This window comes from Mustelus asterias, chromosome 19, assembly GCF_964213995.1.
Source record: "Mustelus asterias chromosome 19, sMusAst1.hap1.1, whole genome shotgun sequence".
Lineage (NCBI taxonomy): Eukaryota > Metazoa > Chordata > Chondrichthyes > Carcharhiniformes > Triakidae > Mustelus > Mustelus asterias.
Window position 1 is genome coordinate 13,674,828 of NC_135819.1, and position 20,289 is coordinate 13,695,116.

Genomic DNA, 20,289 nt, shown 5'->3' on the forward strand with positions numbered 1-20,289 from the left:
ACATACAAGAAGTAAGGAAAACGCAAATCAGACAATGAACCCTTTATCTTTATTCTCTATTTTCTACCTCCCAACCAACCCCGGGTTATATTTACGTGAGGAAGACTTGAGAAAAATTTCCCTTTGTCTCCAGAGCACTCGGCTCAAGTGGCCGATGAATCAAGTGTCAACAGGCGGTTCCGCAGTGTGGAGGCCTCCGCTCAGACTGGTTATCTTCATGTGAGAAAACCTGCAGCAGGACAATGGGGAAGGATTTCTATCCTTGAGTGAAGATCAATTTACTGTCCCAATGCTCTGCAGTCAAGATCAATTAAGTCCATTCAGACCTGGGGCTCATTTGGGTATATTCTTGGTCCCGTGGCACCATGGTCCCCTGGGTAAAGTTGGTGAGATGTCAGAAGAGTGATAAGACAGAACTGACTTCCTGACTCTGGAGCCCCGAGCTCTGGCAGTGCAGCAGACTGAATATCAATATAAAACACAAGTCAGGAGTGTGATGGAATACTCGCCACTTTCTTGGATGGGCGCAGCTCCAACAACACTCAAGAAGCTCAACACCATCCAGGACAAAGCAGCCCCGCTTGATTGGCACCACATCCACAAACATCCACTCCCTCCACCACCGACGCTCAGTAGCAGCAGTGTGTACCATCTACAAGATGCACTGCAGCAATTCACCAAAGATCCTTAGACAGCACCTTCCAAACCCACGACCACTTCCATCTAGAAGGGCAGCAGACACATGGGAACACCACCACCTGCAGGTTCCCCTCGAAGCCACTCACCATCCTGACTTAGAAATATATCGGCTGTTCCTTCGCAGTCGCTGAGTCAAAATCCTGGAATTCCCTCCCCAACCGCATTGTGGGTCAACCCACAGCACGTGGACTGCAGCGATTCAAGAAGGCAGCTCACCACCACCTTCTCAAGGGGCAATTAGGGATGGGCAATAAATGCTGGCCCAGCCAGCGACGCCCATGTCCCACGAATGAATAAAACAAAATACAAGCCAACGCGGATCCCACTTTGTCATGAGAGGTGACTTTGTGAAGTGGATGCCATCAAGTTTCTGGTTTCCTCGAAAGTCTTCCAAAAATAATGACCTGATGGGCTCATTCAAAAACATTTATCACATCCCCTGTGATAAGTGTTATTTTATCAGCAAATAGTAACCGGAAAAGGTCGATGGGGAACCAGGTTCACAGAGGGAGTTGTCCATGTATGTCCCACCAATGTCCCATTGTTTGTGGCTTAGGGAATGTAGTAACTGACTCTATGGGTGGAATTTTCCCATCCCGCCCACCATGGGAATAGTCGTGGATGGGGGGCGGTTAGTCCATTGACCTTGGTCAGGAAATTCCGGCCTTGGGGCGAGCGTGGCCGGAAAATCCAGCCCCATGACTCTATGCATGCCTTTAGTGGTGGTTATTGTCAGTGCAGATGGGCCAAAGAGCCTTTTCTGCGCTGTGTGACTCTACGTGGAATTGAGCCACACCAACTATATGTACTCCTCTGGATTTAATCCCAGCTTGCTTTGTTGGGATGGGGTGAGTTCTGGTGTCCTGTGCACATCTGGCCAGGAGATGAGTCTACTCCCCCCACTATGCCACCAATAAACAGGAATCTGGATTGTATGAGCACATATAATTACGTTAGGCCAGTACAAGGATCGAAGCCACGATCTTGGCTTTATTAGCACCATGCTCTAACTATCCGAGTTAACGGCCAACTGTTTAAGTTTATTTATTTATCAGTGTCACAAGTAGGCATACATTCACACTGCAATGAAGTTACTGTGAAAATCCCCTGGTCGCCACACTCCGGCGCCTGTTCGGGTACACTGAGGGAGAATTTAGTATGGCCAATGTACCCTAACCAGCACATCTTTCAGACTGTGGGATTTACCCCATTAATCCCCCTGACACCAAGGGGCAATTTAACTCGGCCAATCTACCTAACCTGCACATCTTTGGACACTAAGGGGCAATTTAGCATGGCCAATCCACCTCACCTGCACATCTTTGGACACTAAGGGTCAATTTAGCACGGCCAATCCCCCTAACCTACACATTTTTGGAGTGTGGGAGGAAACCGGAGCGCCCGGAGGAAACCCACACAGACATGGGGAGAACGTGCAAACTCCACACAGACAGTGACCCAAGCCAGGAATCGAACCCGGGTCCCTGACGCTGTGAGGCAGCAGCACTAACCACTATGCCGCCCTAGCATCTTGAGTTGGAAATACCTCCACCTATGAAGTAGCTTTACGACTACATGCTCAAAGAAAATGTTGTAAAAGCAGAATCCAAGTCATGGTGCAACAGAAATTGTGAAACTCATCTTATTTTAAAATAAGCTTAATAGGGAGTGATCCTGGTGGTATGGCTGTCTGAAGCGGTTCCTTTCTCCCTCTACAGGTACAAGGCATGTGAGCATGATCTGACCTGCGTTAGGAACTGGAATGCAGATTTCAAGTGGTCAAATCGCACTCAGGGCGCCTGCACCTCGGACTGTATTCCTTTCAATAAGGTAGGATTGATGATCGTGCTTGGAGCTGCTACAGCAGAGACAAAGGGAGAGCAATAGTGAAATCATTAGGCAGTGAATACAATGCCACTCTGACTAATCTTTTTTAAATTCCTTCATGGGACATGGGCGTCGTTGGCTGAGCCAGCATTTATTGCCCATCCCTAGTCGCCCTTGTACTGAGTGGTTTGCTCGGCCATTTCAGAGGGCAGTTGAGAGTCAACCGCATTGCTGTGGCTCTAGATTCACATGTAGGCCAGACCGGGTAAGGACGGCAGATTTCCTTCCCTAAAGAACATCCTTCCCTAAAGGACATTAGTGAACCAGATGGGTTTTTCCGACAATCGACAATGGTTTCATGGTCATTAGTAGATTCTTAATTCTAGATATTTTTTATTGAATTCAAAGTCCACCATCTGCTGTGGCGGGATTCCAGAACTAGCTGAGTTTCTGGATTAATAGTCTCGCGATGATACTACGAGGCCGTCACCTCCCCATTGGTTCCAGCAATGGCACTACTGGATCAGAATCAGAAGATTGTGGGGTCGAGTCTCGCTCCAGGATTGCAACACAGCATCCAACAATCAGATAGAAAATGGCACTATCAGGGCAACCAGCTCATTTGGTAAATTGTCCAGCGTTCCTCCCTCAACCAGAGCCAGTTGGGATGAGTCATGCATCTCACTATTGTGGTATCTGATGCACAGAATGGCATGCCAAACAATAGATTCACTTCAGAGTAATTTATTTCAAACATTTTTGCAGTTTTATTTATTTTATTAGTGTCACAAGTAGGCTTACATTAACACTGCAATGCAGTTATGTGAAAATCCCCTAGTCGCCACACTGTTCGGGTACACTGAGGGAACATAGAACATAGAACAGTACAGCACAGAACAGGCCCTTCGGCCCACGATGTTGTGCCGAGCTTTATCTGAAACCAAGATCAAGCTATCCCACTCCCTATCATCCTGGTGTGCTCCATGTGCCTATCCAATAACCGCTTAAATGTTCCTAAAGTGTCTGACTCCACTATCACTGCAGGCCGATGCTCTAGATATCACCGATGCTCAGTAACAGCAGTGTGTACCATCTACAAGATGCACTGCAGCAATTCACCAAAGATCCTGAGACAGCACCTTCCAAACCCACGACCACTTCCTTCTAGAAGAACAAAGGCAGCAGATACATGGGAACACCACCACCTGCAAGTTCTCCTCCAAGCCACTCACCATCCTGACTTGGAAATATATCGGCCGTTCCTTCGCAGTCGCTGGGTCAAAATCCTGGAATTCCCTCCCTATTGGCATCGTGGGTCAACCCACAGCACGTGGACTGCAGCGATTCAAGATGGCGGCTCACCACCACCTTCTCAAGGGGCAACTCGGGATGGGCAATAAATGCTGGCCCAGCCAGCGACACCCATGTCCCAATGAATAAAAAATTTTTTTTAGATGGCAGCACGGTGAGTAAGTGGTTAGTGCTGCTGCCTCACAGCACCAGGGACCTGGGTTTGTTTCCTGGCTTGGGTCACTGTCTGTGTGGAGTTTGCACGTTCTCCCTGTGTCTGCGTGGGTTTCCCCCGAGTGCTCCGGTTTCCTCCCACAGTCCGAAAGCGGTGGCAGTCAAGTTAGCGAGCGCAAACCCTCTTCTTGGCCTAGCTCGCAGGCTTTTAAGCGGAGGCGCCAGGTGTCCCCGGAGAAGCACAATTGCAGGCAAAGGTCAGCTCCCACCAGCTGTGCCGAAGTATTTAATAAGTTCCTTCACTCCACACCCCAACCACTCTCTGCGTAAAGAACCTACCTCTGATATCCTTCCTGTATCTCCCACCACGAACCCTACAGTTATGCCCCCTTGTAATAGCTCCATCCACCCGAGGAAATAGTCTTTGAGGGAGAAGTTAGCATGGCCAATGCACCTAACCAGCACGTCTTTCGGACTGTGGGAGGAAACCAGAGCACTCGGGGGAAACCTACGCAGACACAGGGAGAACGTGCAAACTCCACACAGACAGTGACCCAAGCCAGGAAACAAACCCAGGTCCCTGGTGCTGTGAGGCAGCAGCACTAACCACTTACTCACCGTGCTGCCATCTAAAAAAATTTTTTTATTCATTGGGACATGGGTGTCGCTGGCTGGGCCAGCATTTATTGCCCATCCCTAGTTGCCGCTTGAGAAGGTGGTGGTGAGCCGCCATCTTGAATCGCTGCAGTCCACGTGCTGTGGGTTGACCCACGATGCCAATAGGGAGGGAATTCCAGGATTTTGACCCAGCGACTGCGAAGGAACGGCCGATATATTTCCAAGTCAGGATGGTGAGTGGCTTGGAGGAGAACTTGCAGGTGGTGGTGTTCCCATGTATCTGCTGCCTTTGTTCTTCTAGAAGGAAGTGGTCGTGGGTTTGGAAGGTGCTGTCTCAGGATCTTTGGTGAATTGCTGCAGTGCATCTTGTAGATGGTACACACTGCTGCTACTGAGCATCGGTGGTGGAGGGATTGAATGTAGATGTGGTATTGTATAGGTATTAATATATATATATAGATATATAGAGATTACTTGAATAGAAACGTGCAGGGGTATGGGGTAAAGGCAAGGGAATGGCACTAAGCCACTTTTGGACAGCCGGTGCCGACACAATGGGCCAAATGGCCTCCTTCTGCTCTGTGACAATTCTGTAGGGCATTTGAAGTGGGGTATTTTTACGCTCCATTTTCCGACTGAGCTGGGAAAACGCTTTGATGCTGCAGAGGACATCGACAGCGGTGGCAGTCAAGTTAGCGAGCGCAAACCCTCTTCTCGGCCTAGCTCGCAGGCTTTTAAGCGGAGGTGCCAGGTGTCCCCGGAGAGGCACAATTGCAGGCAAAGGTCAGCTCCCACCAGCTGTGCCGAAGTATTTAATAAGTTCCTTCAGGAGTCACAAGCAGCTGGACTTGAGGATGGCAAGTGGGGGAGTGCAGCAGGGGTGGGGGGGGGAGCGGGGGGGGGGGAGAGTTACACATGGCGCAGTGACCTCAGAGAGAGAATGTAAAGCATTTTTTTAAAAGAAAAATTAATGTCTGCTTTGTTCGTTCATGTGTCCTTGAGCTGTAGGACGCGAGTTTAAAATTCCCATTTGTCTGCGAGGTTCTGTCACATCTCATTTTACAATGAGGCAATGAGACTACCACCCCCCCTCCCCCCACCCCCTCGCTGCTTCCTTGTGTAAATGGTCCGTGAACAGACACTGATGCATTACACACCACCAAATAATCCAGGGAAGATATTATTTGAATCAATTCGACGGGGTGTTCCGCAGAGAGAGAGCGCGCGCGAGGCCCAGAGCAGCTGTTCAGGAGGGAGAATGAATCTGGAATAGTTTCATCTTCCTTGGGATAAAACAAAAATCACTAAAACCGCGAGAGAATTGGGGTTGTGGAACACAGGAAAGGTGGCGGTCGAGAGAGGGCAACAGACTTTCAATTCATTAGATCCTTAACAGTCCACTTATCCGATTGATTCCAATTATATTCCAACATTAAATTCCCACTTTATGCTGGGGTTTTTTTCACATTGATCCAGTAATTAGAATTAAGCTTTCCAACTTTTCAAGCATTAAGTGCCTTTGCGTTATTAGTCGACAGCCAAAGCACTGCCGTGGTTGCTAGGCAACGTCTCTTTATCTGCCCCCATTACTCGTTATGGGTGAAGTTTGTATTTCAAAATTGTGAAGTGTATCCAACACAGAATCCAGAACAAGTATACCGCAGCAGGTTGGGACATTTATTATAGAATCGTAGGATCCTTACAGTGCAGAAGGAGGCCATTCGGCCCATCGAGACTGCACCGGCCACAATCCCATCCAGACCCTGTCCCCACAACCCCATGCATTTACCCCAGCTAATCCCCCTGACACTAAGGGGCAATTTAGCATGGCCAATCCATTTAACCTACACATTTTTGGACAGTAAGGGGCAATTTAGCACGGCCAATCCACTTAACCTACACATCTTGGGACACTAAGGGGCAAGTTAACATGGCCAATCCACTTAACCTACACATTTTTGGAAACTAAGGGGTAAGTTAACATGGCCAATCCACTTAACCTACACATCTTTGGACAGTAAGGGCCAATTTAGCATGGCCAATCCACCTAACCTTCACATCTTTGGACACTAAGGGGCAATTTAGTATAGCCAATCCACCTAACCTACCCATCTTGAGACACTAAGGGGCAATTTAGCATGGCCAATCCACCTAACCTACCCATCTTGAGACACTAAGGGACAATTTAGCATGGCCAGTCCACCTAATCTACCCATCTTGCGACACTAAGGGGCAATTTAGCATGGCCAATCCACCTAACCTTCACAGCTTTGGACACTGAGGGGCAATTTAGTATAGCCAAACCGCCTAACCTACCCATCTTGAGACACTAAGGGGAAAATTAGCATGGCCAATACACCTAACCTGCAAGTCTTTGGAGTGTGGGGGGGAAACCGAAGCATCTGAAGGAAAACCATGCAGAGACTCCAAAGATATGCGGGTTAGGTTGATTGGCCATGCTAAATTGACCCTAATGTCAGGGGGATTTGCAGGGTAAACAGGAGTGTAGGGCCAGGGTGAGGTGGGTACAGACTCAATGGGCCGAATGGCCTCCTTCTGTGCTGTCGGGATTCTATGATTCTAGGGATCCTATGAAACGGGGAGAGCATACAAGCTCCACACAGGCAGTGACCCAAGGCCTGAATTGAACCCGGCAGTGGTGCTAACCACTGTGCGACTGTGCCACCATGCTGCAGAGCTGTATTGTTGAAGGTGCTGCCAATACATTGATGTATTAAACCCTTGCACTGTCTACCTCTTTAAGGGGGGGGGGGGGGGGGGAGACATCAGAGGTCCCGTGGCGAAAGCTCCTGGCAGGCACTTCTCCTTCAGCCACCACCACCAAGTTCAAATTAATTGGCCATTCACTTCGCTTGCAGCTGGTGAATAAATTTGGCTCTGCTATTGCCTAGATGACAAATAGTGACGATACTTCACAAACAATTCACTGGTCGGGACATGGAAAGACACAAGCTCTTTGTTCCTTTTAAGCACTTGGCTTGTGGCCAACAGGCTGGGACAGAGGGGAGAAAACTGTTTGCTGTAAGGACTCCGATCAAACAAGCAAACAAGGAAAGGAGAGGAAACTTCCTCCAAAGGATTGACATTGAGTAATGTTGAGCATTCATAGAATCCCTACAGTGCAGAAGGAGGCCATTTGGCCCATCGGGCCTGCACCGAGCACAATCCCACCCAGACCCTATCCCCATGACCCCATGCATTTACCCTAGCTAGTCCCCCCGACACTAAGGAGCATTTTAGCATGGTCAATCCACCTAACCCGCGCATCTTTGGACTGTGGGAGGAAACAGGAGCACCCGGAGGAAACCCACGCAGACACGGGGAGAGTGTACAAACTCCACACAGTGACCCAAGGTTGGAATTGAACCCGGGTCCCTGGCGCTGTGAGGCAGCAGTGCTAATCCCACTGTGCCACCATGCTGTCCCCTTGACAGACATACGCTGAAAAGACTAATGTTCAGAAAGTAAAAGGCATCTGATGCCCGCTGATTTGATTTGATTTGATTTATTATTGTCACATGTATTAGCATACAGTGAAAAGTATTGTTTCTTGCATGCTATACAGACAAAGCATACCATTCATAGAGAAGGAAAGAAGAGTGTCATAGCTAGGGTGCAGAGAAAGATCAACTTACTGCGAGGTAGGTCCATTCAAAAGTCTGACAGCAGCAGGGAAGAAGCTGTTCTTGAGTCGGTCGGTACGTGACCTCAGACTTTTGTATCTTTTTCCCGACGGAAGAAGGTGGAAGAGAGAATGCCCGGGGTGCATGGGGTCCTTAATTATGCTGGCTGCTTTTCCCCGAGGCAGCGGGAAGTGTAGACAGAGTCAATGGATGGGAGGCTGGTTTGCGTGATGGATTGGGCTACATTCACAACCATTTGTAGTGTCTTGCGGTCTTGGGCAGAGCTGGAGCCCATACCAAGCTGTGACACAACCAGGAAGTGCAGTTGGAAACAATAGACAGGGGGTGGGATATTACGGCTGCCCTCGTCCAATGGGTGGGACTTTCCGGACTCGCTCAACCCAAGACCAGAAAATCCCACCCGAGGTCCAGGGACCTTTGCATGGTCCGTGTCCCGCCCGTTACGATTCCCATGGCAGGCGGGACAGGAAAACTGGATTCAGGATTGCAAGAATGAGAAGAGGAATGCAAAAATGCAATTTTCTGGCCCAGTTAACTACTTATCCATCACAAGAACATACGAGGTGGGAACAATCTGATCCTTTGGGGCATTGGTTAGTTGCAGTTGAATGAATGGATCTCAAACAAGGTGATCTAGATGTCATTGAGGGAAACTCCAAAAGTGACTGAGAGCATCAGAGAAAATGGCGGGAGATGTTTTCAAATCTTTGGCTTCAGTTTGCCAGGCTGGAAGGGTTTCGTCAGGCCCAATACATTCCCAAGTCTCTGACAAATCCACGCAGACACGGGGAGAACGTGCAAACTCCGCACAGACAGCGACCCAAGCCGGGAATTAAACCCGGGTCCCTGGTGCTGTGAGGCAGCAGTGGCTAACCACTGTGCCACCTTGCCACCCATAGTTGATGGATCAGGGTTTGCACCACCCTTGAATAATCAAGATCAGTCAAATAGTGACTGGGTGAAGTTAAGCTTTTGTTTTAACATAGAAAGATAGGGGCAGGAGTAGGCCATTTGGCCCTTCGAGACTATTCCAACGTTCAATATGATCAAGGCCGATCTTCTATCTTAACACCACGCTCCCGTGCACCCCCCGACTGTTCAACACCTTTAGAGTCTAAGAATCTATCTATCATCTTAAGTATATTCAGTGACTTGCCCTCCACAGCCTTCTGTGGCAGAGAATTCCACAGGTTCACCACCCTCTGAGTGAAGAGGTGTTTCCTCGAATCACAGTGCAGAAGGAGGCCATTCGGCCCATCAAGTCTGTACCGACCATGATCCCACCCTGGCTCTATTCCCGTAACCCCACACATTTACCCTGCTAATCCCCCTGACACTAGGGTTAATTTAGCATGGCCAATCCACCTAACCTGCACATCTTTGGACTGTGGGAGAAAACCGGAGCACATGGAGGAAACCCACGCAGACATGGAGGGAGCGTGCAGACTCCACACAGTGACCGGAGGCTGGAATTAAACCTGGGATCCTGGCGCTGTGAGGCAGCAGTGCTAACCACTGTGCCACCCACATATCTTTTCAGTCTTATGTGAATTCTATTTTTGAGTCTTTCTCAATCTATCAAATCACGTCCTCAGGTCTACGCTCACCCTCTAAGAACTGGAATAATCCTTCAATTGCATTCCTATTGCGCTCTTCACACTCACCGGATCACCATGATCACCACTGTGGCACCGTGCCGCCATCTTAGTCTTAAATATCCCAGCCTCTCTCCTGAGAGTGTGACTCCTTGTTCTAGGCCTCCCCCTGCCAGAGGAAACAACATCCCTGTGTCCAGTCTGTCCCGTCCTGTCAGAATCTTATATGTTTCAGTCAGATCCCCTCTCATTTTTCTAAACCCCAGCAAATACAGGCCTAGTTGACCCAACCTAAAGCCTGTTTGTAAAAAGGCTCCTTCAACAGCACTTTCCAAACCGGTGGCCACCACCACCAGAAGGGCACAACCTCAGGCTGAAGGGACGATCCTTTAAAACAGAGATGAAGAGGAATTTCTTCAGCCAGAGAGTGGTGAATCTGTTGAACTCTTTGCCGCAGAAGGCTGTGGAGGCCGGGTCATTGAGTGTCTTTAAGACAGAGATAGATAGGTTCTTGATTGATAAAGGGGTCCGGGGGGTTATGGGGAAAAGGCAGGAAAATAGGGATGAGAAAAATATCAGCCATGATTGAATGGTGGAGCAGACTTGATGGACCAAGTGGCCTAACTCTGCTCCTATGTCTTATGGTCTTATGGAAGGACAAGGGCAGCAAAATGTCCCATAGTGTTCACAGGATGATTATCGAAACATCATCTGATACTGAGCCACATAAGATAGTTATTTATGAATGTCACAAGTAGGCTTACATTAACACTGCAATGAAGTTACTGTGAAAATCCCCTAGTCGCCACACTCCGGCGCCTGTTCGGGTACACTGAGGGAGAATTTATCATGGCCAATGCACCCTAACCAGCACGTCTTTTGGACTGTGAGAGGAAACCGGAGCACCCGGAGGAAACCCACGCAGACACAGGGAGAACGTGCAGACTCCACATAGACAGTGACCCAAGCCGGGAATCGAACCCGGGTCCGTGGCACTGTGAGGCAGCAGTGCTAACCACTGAGGGAGAATTTAGCACGGCCAATGCACCTAGACAGCACATCTTTGACCAAAAACCTGGCCAGAGAGGAGGTTTAAAGGAGTGTCTTAAAGGTGGGAAGAAAGACAGAGAGGTTTCAGGAGAGAATTCCAGAGTTGAGGGCCCTGGCAGCTGAGAGTAAGGCCTCAATGGTGCGGATGTGCGAGGGACTAGAATAGGATGGGGCACAGATATCTCAAAGGTTTCTGAGGCTGGGGGTTACAGAGAATGGAGAGGACAAGGCCATAAAGGAATTTCAAAAATAAATACCACTCCATGTCTTAAACGCAGTTTGTCATTTGACCAGAAAGAAAAGCTTGCATTTGCGAAGCACAGTGGCACAGTGGTTAGCACTGCTGCCTCACATCGCCAAGGACCCTGGTTAGATTCCTGGCTTGGGTCACTGTGCGGAGTCTGCCCGTTCTCCCCGTGTCTGCGTGGGTTTCCTCAGGTTTCATCTCACAGTCTGAAAGACGTGCTGGTTAGGGTGCATTGGCCATGCTAAATTCTCCCTCAGTGTACCCGAACAGGAGTGTGGCGACCAGGGAATTTCCACAGTAACTTCATTGCAGTGTTAATGTAAGCCGACTTGTGGCATTAATAATAGATGACTTTAGACAGGATGCTGTTCACAGCATGTGAAATGTTATCACGCGAGTCAACTTCTGAGCGCAAGATCCTACAAAATAATGACAAATATCTGATTTGGTGAGGTTACTTGAGGGGTAAATATTTGCCAGGACACCCTACTCTAATATGAATGAGCGCCTTGGGATCTCTTGCATCCATTTGAGAGAGTAGATTGTGCCTCTGACAATGCAGCACTCCCTCACTCAGTACTATGTTTGGCTTAGGTTCTGCGCTCAAGTCTATGGAGTGGGACTTGGACGCTTGATTTTCTGAGTCTGATGAGCGAGCCTGGCTACCAGCACTGAGCCACAGCTGGACAAACGCTTAGTTTATTTATTTGTCACAAGTAGGCTTACATTAACACTGCAATGAAGTTATTGTGAAAATCCCTTCGTCGCCACACTCTGTTCGGGTGCACTGAGGGACAATTTAGCACGGTCAACCCACCTAACCTCCACATCTTTAGAAACGAAGGGGCAATTTACCATGGCCAATCCACCTAACCTGCACATCCTTGGACATTAAGGGGCAACTTACCATGGCCAATCCACCTAACCTGCACATGCTTGGACACTAAGAGACAATTTAGCGCAGCCAATCCACCTAACCTGCACATCTTTGGGGTGTGGGAGGAAACCGGAGCACCCGGAGGAAACCCACGCAGACACGGGGTGAGCGTGCAAACTCCACACAGACAGTGACCCGAGGCCGGGAATCGAACCTGGGGTCCCTGGAGCAGTGAGGCAGCAGCGCTAACCACTGTGCCGCCGTGCTGCTTGTTAACGCACCCCTTGCTCAATGAGACGGGGAGATAACTGAATGTGGATTCATTAGCGTGGTGCTCACACTGTAAAATGAAGCTTTGCTGCTTCGGCACTCAAAATCGGCACTCAATGAGCTGATCCCACTTTGGAGGAGTATGCAGCGCTTCCTCCGCAGCACGTGAGACGCATCTCAAACCCTGCTTCCAGCCGGATGATAATTGTGTGACTATTCTGCTGAGGGATTATGACATGCATGACAAACGGTCACAGATGTCTGCGAATTATGTCGCATCGATAAGCTTTTGTCTTTTGGAGGATGCCGGGCCCCGGAAGGGAGTTTGTCAGCCAGCTGGAAATGTACTGGAACATTGCTGCTAGTACTGAGGGGTTGTCAAGACAGATGAACTCCCTGTTGTGATGTGTGGGACAGGATGTCTTATTTAGAACCCGCCTGTCATAAAGAGCTACACATTTCTTTGCTACTCCCAAATTGTTTCTCTTCCTGCCTTCCCCATCCCCGCTCTTTCTTTTCTATTCTCCACTCTGACCAAAGGCATTTTCTTGCCTCGGAATACATCTCTGCACGGGAGGCACGGGGACACAGTGCTGCCACACAGCGCCAGGGACCGGGGTTCAATTCTGGCCTCGGGTCACTGTCTGTGTGCAGTTTGCACATTCTCCTAGTGTCTGCCTGGGTTTCCTCCAGTTTCCTCCCACAGTCCAAAGATGTGCGGGTTAGGTGGATTGGCCATGCTAAATTGCCCCTTAGTGACCAAAGATGTGCGGGTTAGGTGGATTGGCCATGCTAAATTGCCCCTTAGTGACCAAAGATGTGCGGGTTAGGTGGATTGGCCATGCTAAGTTGCCCCTTAGTGACCAAAGATGTGCAGGTTTGGTGGATTGGCTATGCTGAATTGCCCCTTGGTGTCCAAAGATGTGCAGGTTTGGTGGATTGGCCACGTTACATTGCCGCAGAGTGACCAAAGATGTGCGGGTTAGGTGGATTGACCAATGCTAAATTACCCCTTAGTGTCCAAAAGATGTGCGGGATAGATGGATTGACCATGCTAAATTGGCCCTTAGTGTCAGGGGGACTAGCTAGGGTAAATGCATGGGGTTATGGGGATAGGGCCTGGGTGGGATTGTGGTCAGTGCAGACCCGATAGGCCAAATGGTCTCCTTCTGTACTGTAGAGATCCAATGCAATGCCCTCTCGTACCTTCCAAGAAGCCATTATTCTTGAGTGGATTGGCCATGCTGAATTGCCCTTAGTGTGCCAAGATGTGTAGGTTAGGTGGATTGTCCATTGCTAACTTGCCCCTTAGTGTCCAAAGATGTGTAGATTAGGTTGGATTGGCTGTACTAAATTGTCCCTTAGTGTCCAAAGATGTGTTAGGTTCGATTGGCCATACTAAATTGTCCCTTAGTGTCCAAAGATGTGTAGATTAGGTTGGATTGGCCATACTAAATTGTCCCTTAGTGTCCAAAGATGTGTAGGTTAGGTTGGATTGGCCATACTAAATTGTCCCTTAGTGTCCAAAGATGTGTTGATTAGGTTGGATTGGCCATACTAAATTGCCCCTTAGTGTCCAAAAATGTATAGGTTAGGTGGATTGGCCATGCTAAATTGCCCCTTAGTGTCCGAACGATGTGTAGGTTAGGTGGATTGGCCATGCTAAATTGCCCCTTAGTGTCCGAACGATGTGTAGGTTAGGTGGATTGGCCATGCTAAATTGCCCCTTAGTGTCCAAAGATGTGTAGATTAGGTTGGATTGGCTGTACTAAATTGTCCCTTAGTGTCCAAAGATGTGTAGGTTAGGTTCGATTGGCCATACTAAATTGTCCCTTAGTGTCCAAAGATGTGTAGATTAGGTTGGATTGGCCATACTAAATTGTCCCTTAGTGTCCAAAGATGTGTTGATTAGGTTGGATTGGCCATACTAAATTGCCCCTTAGTGTCCAAAAATGTATAGGTTAGGTGGATTGGCCATGCTAAATTGCCCCTTAGTGTCCGAAAGATGTGTAGGTTAGGTGGATTGGCCATGCTAAATTGCCCCCTATGTCCAAAGATTTGTAGGTTAGATGGGCTGAATGGCTTCCTTCTGTATTGTAGGGATTCTTTGAAATGTCCTCTCGTACCTTCCAAGAAGCCATTGTTCTGGCTGAAACTAAGACAGCAGGCTCTTTGACCAGCAGACTGTGTTACATCCACAAATGCGCTTTCCAACATGAACAGGATACGGGTCAGGAATTGACTGACTCACTTCCCAAAATAATGAGCGTACCTCAATATTACCCTCCGTCCCTCAGTCAGGCTTCAAGCTGTTCAGAAGCCACTCTAAAAGGGTAAGGCTGCTATGGATACCATGTAGTAGAATAGAATCCCTACAGTGCAGAAGGAGGCCATGCGGCCCATCGAGTCTGCACCAACCACAATCCCACCCAGGCCCTATCCTCGTAACCCCATGCATTTACCCTCGCTGGTCCCCCTGACACTAAGGGTCAATTGAGCAGGGCCAATCCACCTAACCCGCACGTCTTTGGAGTGTGGGAGGAAACCGGAGCACCTGAAGGAAACCCACGCAGACACGTGGAGAATGTGCAAACTCCCCCTCAATCTCCTATGCTCCAAGGAGATCAATGTGGCCCCAGGCTCCTCTCTCACTCTGCACCACTGCTGCTCCCAATTCTGGAATCATAGAATAGAATCATCGAATCCCTACACTGAATTCAGCCCATCGAGCCTGCGCCAACCACAATTCCACTCAGGCCCTATCCCCCTAACCCCACATATGTACCCTGCTAATCTCCCTAACACTAAGGGGCAAAATGGCATCAGAATCCCAGTATAGAGACTGGAAAGAAAAGTTCAGAGTTCTTGTTTTTGATCGAGATGTTGGAAAGTTCCTCAATCATAGAATCCTTTGATTTGATTCATTATTGTCACATGTATTAGTATACAGTAAAAAGTATTGTTTCTTGCGTGCTGTACAGACAAAGCATACCGTTCATAGAGAAGGAAACGAGAGAGTGCAGAATGTAGTGTTACAGTCACAGCTAGGGTGTAGAGAAAGATCAACTTAATGCGAGGTAAGTCCATTCAAAGGTCTGACAGCAGCAGGGAAGAAGCTGTTCTTGAGTCGCTTGATAAGTGACCTCAGACTTTTGTATCTTTCTCCCAATGGAAGAAGGTTGAAGAGGGAATGTCCACGGTGTGTGGAGTCCTTAATTATGCTGGCTGTTTTTCCGAGGCAGCGGGAAGTGTAGATGGAGTCAGTGGATGGGAGGCTGGTTTGCGTGATGGATTGGGCTACATTCACGACCTTTGTACTTTCTTGTGGTCTTGGGCAGAGCAGGAGCCATACCAAGCTGTGATACAACCAGAAAGAATGCTTTCTATGGTGCATCTGTAAACGTTGGTGAGAGTCTTAGCTGACATGCCAAATCTCCCCAGTCTACTGAGAAAGTAGAGGCATTGGTGGGCTTTCTTAACTATAGTGTTAATCCCTACAGTGCAGAAGAGGCAATTCAGCCCATTGAGTCTGCACCAACTCTCTGACAGAGCATCTTACCCAGATCCTCTCCCCCACCCTATACCTGTAACCCCACACTTTTCCCATCGCTAATCCATTTCAGGAGGCCATTCAGCCCATCGAGCCTGCACCGACAATAATCCCACCCAGGCCCTATCCCCATAACCCCCTGTATTTACTCCGCTAATCCCCCTGACATTAAGGGGCAATTTAACATGGCCAATACACCTAACAGGAACATCTTTGGAGTGTGGGAGGAAACCGGAGCATCCGGAGGAAACCCACTCAGACACGGGGAGAACGTGCCAATTCTGAAATCGAACCCTGGTCCCTGGTGTTGTGAGGCAGCAGTGCTAAACACTGTGCTACCGTGTCACCCCAGGGCACTAAAGATATACGTCGGACTGGGCAGCATGGTGGCACAGTGGTTAGCGCTGCTGTCTCACAGCACCAAGGACCCGGGTTCGATTCCCGGCTTGGGTCACTGTCTGTCTACACATTCTCCCATGTCTGCGTGGGTTTCCTCAGGGTGCTCCGGTTTCCTCCCACAGTCCGAAGGATGCGCTGGTTAGGTGCATTGGCCGTGCTAAATTCTACCTCAGTGTACCCGAACAGGCGCCGGATGTGGCGACTAGGGGATTTTTTGATTTGATTAGATTTGATTTATTATTGTCACATGTATTAACATACAGTGAAAAGTGTTGTTTCTTCCACGCTATACAAAGCATACCGTTCATAGAGAAGGAAAGGAGAGAGTGCAGAATGTAGTGTTACAGTCACAGCTAGAGTGTAGAGAAAGATCAACTTAATGCAAATTAAGCCCATTCAAAAATCTGACAGCAGCAGGGAAGAAGCTGTTCTTGAGTCAGTTGGTATGTGACCTCAGACTTTTGTATCTTTTTCCCGAAGGAAGAAGGTGGAAGAGAGAATGTCCAGGGTGCGTGAGGGTCCTTAATTATGCTGGCTGCTTTGCCGAGGCAGCGGGAAGTGTAGACAGAGAGAATGGATGGGAGGTTGGTTTGCGTGATGGATTGGGCTACATTCACAACCTTTTGTAGTTCCTTGCAGTCTTGGGCAGAGCAGGAGCCATACCAAGCTGTGATACAACCAGAAAGAATGCTTTCTACGGTGCATCTGTAAAAGTTGGTGAGAGTCGTAGCTGACATGCCGAATTTCCTTAGTCTTCTGAGAAAGTTGAGGCGTTGGTGGGCTTTCTTAACTATGGTGTCGGCATGGGGGGGACCAGGACAGGTTGTTGGTGATCTGGACACCTAAAAACTTGAAGCTCTCGACCCTTTCTACTTCATCCCCATTGATGTAGACAGGAGCATGTTCTCCTTTACGCTTCCTGAAGTCGGTGACAATCTCCTTGCTTTGTTGACATTGAGGGAGAGATTATTATTGCAGCACCAGTTCACCAGGTTCTCTATCTCATTCCTGTACTCTGTCTTGTCATTTTCACAGTAACTTCATTGCAGTGGTAATGTAAGCCTACTTGTGACACTAATGAATAAACTTTAAACTTTAGTTGGAGATCACTACTGCAGTGTTGCACAGAAAGCAAAGGTTAGATGCCACGACTACAGATATATGATCATGGTAATATATGACAGTGCGCACTATCGATGATACAGCCTCCAATAAATTATCCTTAAGTTAGCTAATGCTCACGGATTAATGACCCTCTTTGCTTTATTTCCTTCCAAGATGTACAAGGATGGCAAGGACCTGTGCGAGAGTACGTCTGGGGATTCTTTCAAGGTCAGATCCTGCAACTGCCTGAACATGGACAAGAGTGATGAGCAGGTGATTAGAAACCTGATGCAGGAGGACAGCACCAAGGCTGGTATTAATGGAGAGCTCCCATGCAAAGAGAAGCGCAGCACTCTGAACCAGCTGAGGCTCTCTATCCGTAAGCGCTCGCTCTTTGTGGAAGATATTGACGGCAGCGGAAGCGGATTCCCGACAAGCGAATAGTTAAAACTGCAGCTGCTGTCTGTTTTATTTTGTTTTTTGTTTTGCATAGTTGCTGCTCTTGTTAACAGAACCTGCTCCTTGCTGCGATCATACACTGAAATACTCCAGAGCTAACACCCATCCCTCACCCCCTCCCACTATTCTCCATAAACACCACCAAATTCCCTTATATAGAACTATAGAATCCGTACAGTGCAGAAGGAAGCCATTCGGCCCATCGAGTCTTGAGCAGACTCTCCAAAAGAGCATCCCACCCAGGCCCCCTCCCCTCTACCCTATCCCCGTAACCCCACGCATTTAGCATGGCCAATCCACCTAACCTACACATCATTGGACTGCGAGAGGAAACGGGAGCACCCGGAGGAAACCCACGCAGACACGGGGAGAATGTGCCGACTCCACACAGACAGTGACCCAAGGCTGGGAATCGAACCCGGGTCCCTGGCGCTGTGAGGCAGCAGTGCTAACCACTGTGCCATAGTGCCGCCCCTCTGAGCCTAACGTCAACCAAAGCACCACAGAGGAAGGAAAAAACATCTCCTCTCTCTATCCTCCCCCAGCCCAGTTTTCAGTTTTGCACAGTTTTCCCCCTCATAATCTAGTCAACCGGGATTAAGATTACAACCCGCGTCAAAGTTCCAGGGTAACTATCAGGCTGCTAACTTTTCAGACATGAATAAGTGGTGCAATATCGTTACGAAAATAGCCGGTGTCTGAAGGTGGGACCTTGGTTGCTATTGGACTCTTCCTGAGGCAGAGTTAGACCCATCAGTTTCAAGGAGGCTTCCTTTATTGATTCTCATCGAGAATGACCCTTAAGCAAAAATACAGAAGGATGGATGGAAACTTTAAAGAAAGCAATTATAGGGCAAGACTCAAACAGCGAGGTTACCCCATCAAAAAAAAAACCTTCATGGACATTCCCCCATTCCTAAGACAATCCTCAAGTACACATTTTAGCTCATGAGCCAGTCCCCTCTTGAGAACGTGCACACAACCTAACCCAAGAGAGGTAATAAAACGAGCCAGTAGATAAAAGTTCTGCATTCTGTCCCTGATGCCTGATACACAGGATATCAACCTAATCTTACAGCTAACTCCGACCTCCATTCTGGGGTTGTTATCTTGAGCGGAATAATAGAATGTCACAATTAATCGTAGAATCATACGGTGCAGTGTTAATGTAAGCCTACTTGTCACACTAATAAATAAAAGAAATTGGAAGCAGTATTTAACAACAAACTATTTAACCGTGCACACAAATCATTCAGTCAGCCCACATATATATATATAATCGTAGACTCATACAGCGCAGAAGAGGCCCTTCAGCCCATCGAGTCCGCACTAACACATTAGAAACACCTGAACTCCCACCTAATCCCACCTGCCAGCACTTGGCCCATAGTCTTAAATGTTATGATGTGCCAAGTGCTCCTCCAGGTACTTTTTAAAGGATGTGAGGCAACTCACCTCTACCACCCTCCCAGACAGCGCATTCCAGACCACCACCACCCTCTGGGTAAAAAAGATTCTCCTCACATCCCCCCCCCCCCCCCCCCACCCAAACCTCCTGCCCCTCACCTTGAACTGATGCCCCCCGCCCCCCCCCTCGTGAATGACCCTTCAACTAAGGGGAACAGCTGCTCCTTATTCACTCTGTCCATGCCCCTCATAATCTTGAACACCTCGATCAGGTCACCCCCTCAGTCTTCTCTGCTCCAGAGAAAACAACCCAAGCCTATCCAACCTCGCTTCATAACTTAAATGTTCCATCCCAGGCAGCATCCTGGTGAACCTCCTCTGCACCCCCTCCAGTGGCAATAACGTCCTTCCTACAGTGTGGCGACTAATCTAAATCCTGAGAGGACTAAATAAGTAACTGTTCACAAGAGACTTAGCAAAGCGGGTTCCATGCCGAACAGCTACTATTCTTGATGTCGGGGTCTTGGCAAGAAATCTGATTATAATTGAGGTTCGTTAATATTGTATTCCTGTTCTCTGGCTCCTTATCTAAATTAAAATAACCGGCCCCCACCCCTACCTCACCTCATTTTGACCCGCATCTCCTCTGAAATCCAATTTCTCCACTGGAGACAGACTCAGAATGAAACACAAGACGTACAAAATTAAAATTCGTCCGACAGCAATGCCGACACTTCAGGCAAAGTTCCCCCACAAAAGCTGCCGTCTCCTTTTCACCTTTGATCAGGAATTGTGTCAAGCATTAGGTGTTGGAAAATCTCTGGTCAATTCTGAATCTCAACTCGCACCGCAGTCGCAAATGTTTAGACACTCCAATTTTGCAGTTTGGGTGTAAACGGCGTGGAATCTTCGACCTTTGATCCTAAACCCTGCTGTAAGAAGACAGGAGATTTATTGACACTTGGCATTTTTAACAAAGACAAATCACGCTTTATATGCATCACAGCCTAATTCTGTTGGGTGTGGGGGATAAGATTCTATAAGCTGTACTCTGTATT

The 20,289-nt window shown here is 48.3% G+C and overlaps 1 protein-coding gene across 1 annotated transcript in view; it reads left to right on the forward strand.

The window, feature by feature from the left end:
• The window catches only part of rtbdn (retbindin), a 74,643-nt gene extending 55,292 nt beyond the window's left edge, over positions 1–19,351 (forward strand). The window contains exons 5-6 of the mRNA XM_078235083.1: positions 2,418–2,529; positions 17,540–19,351. Of these exons, the coding sequence (XP_078091209.1) occupies positions 2,418–2,529; positions 17,540–17,809 (382 nt within the window). The 3' untranslated portion in view covers positions 17,810–19,351. The remainder of the gene's footprint in view (positions 1–2,417; positions 2,530–17,539) is intronic.
• The last annotated feature ends 938 nt before the right edge of the window (positions 19,352–20,289 follow it).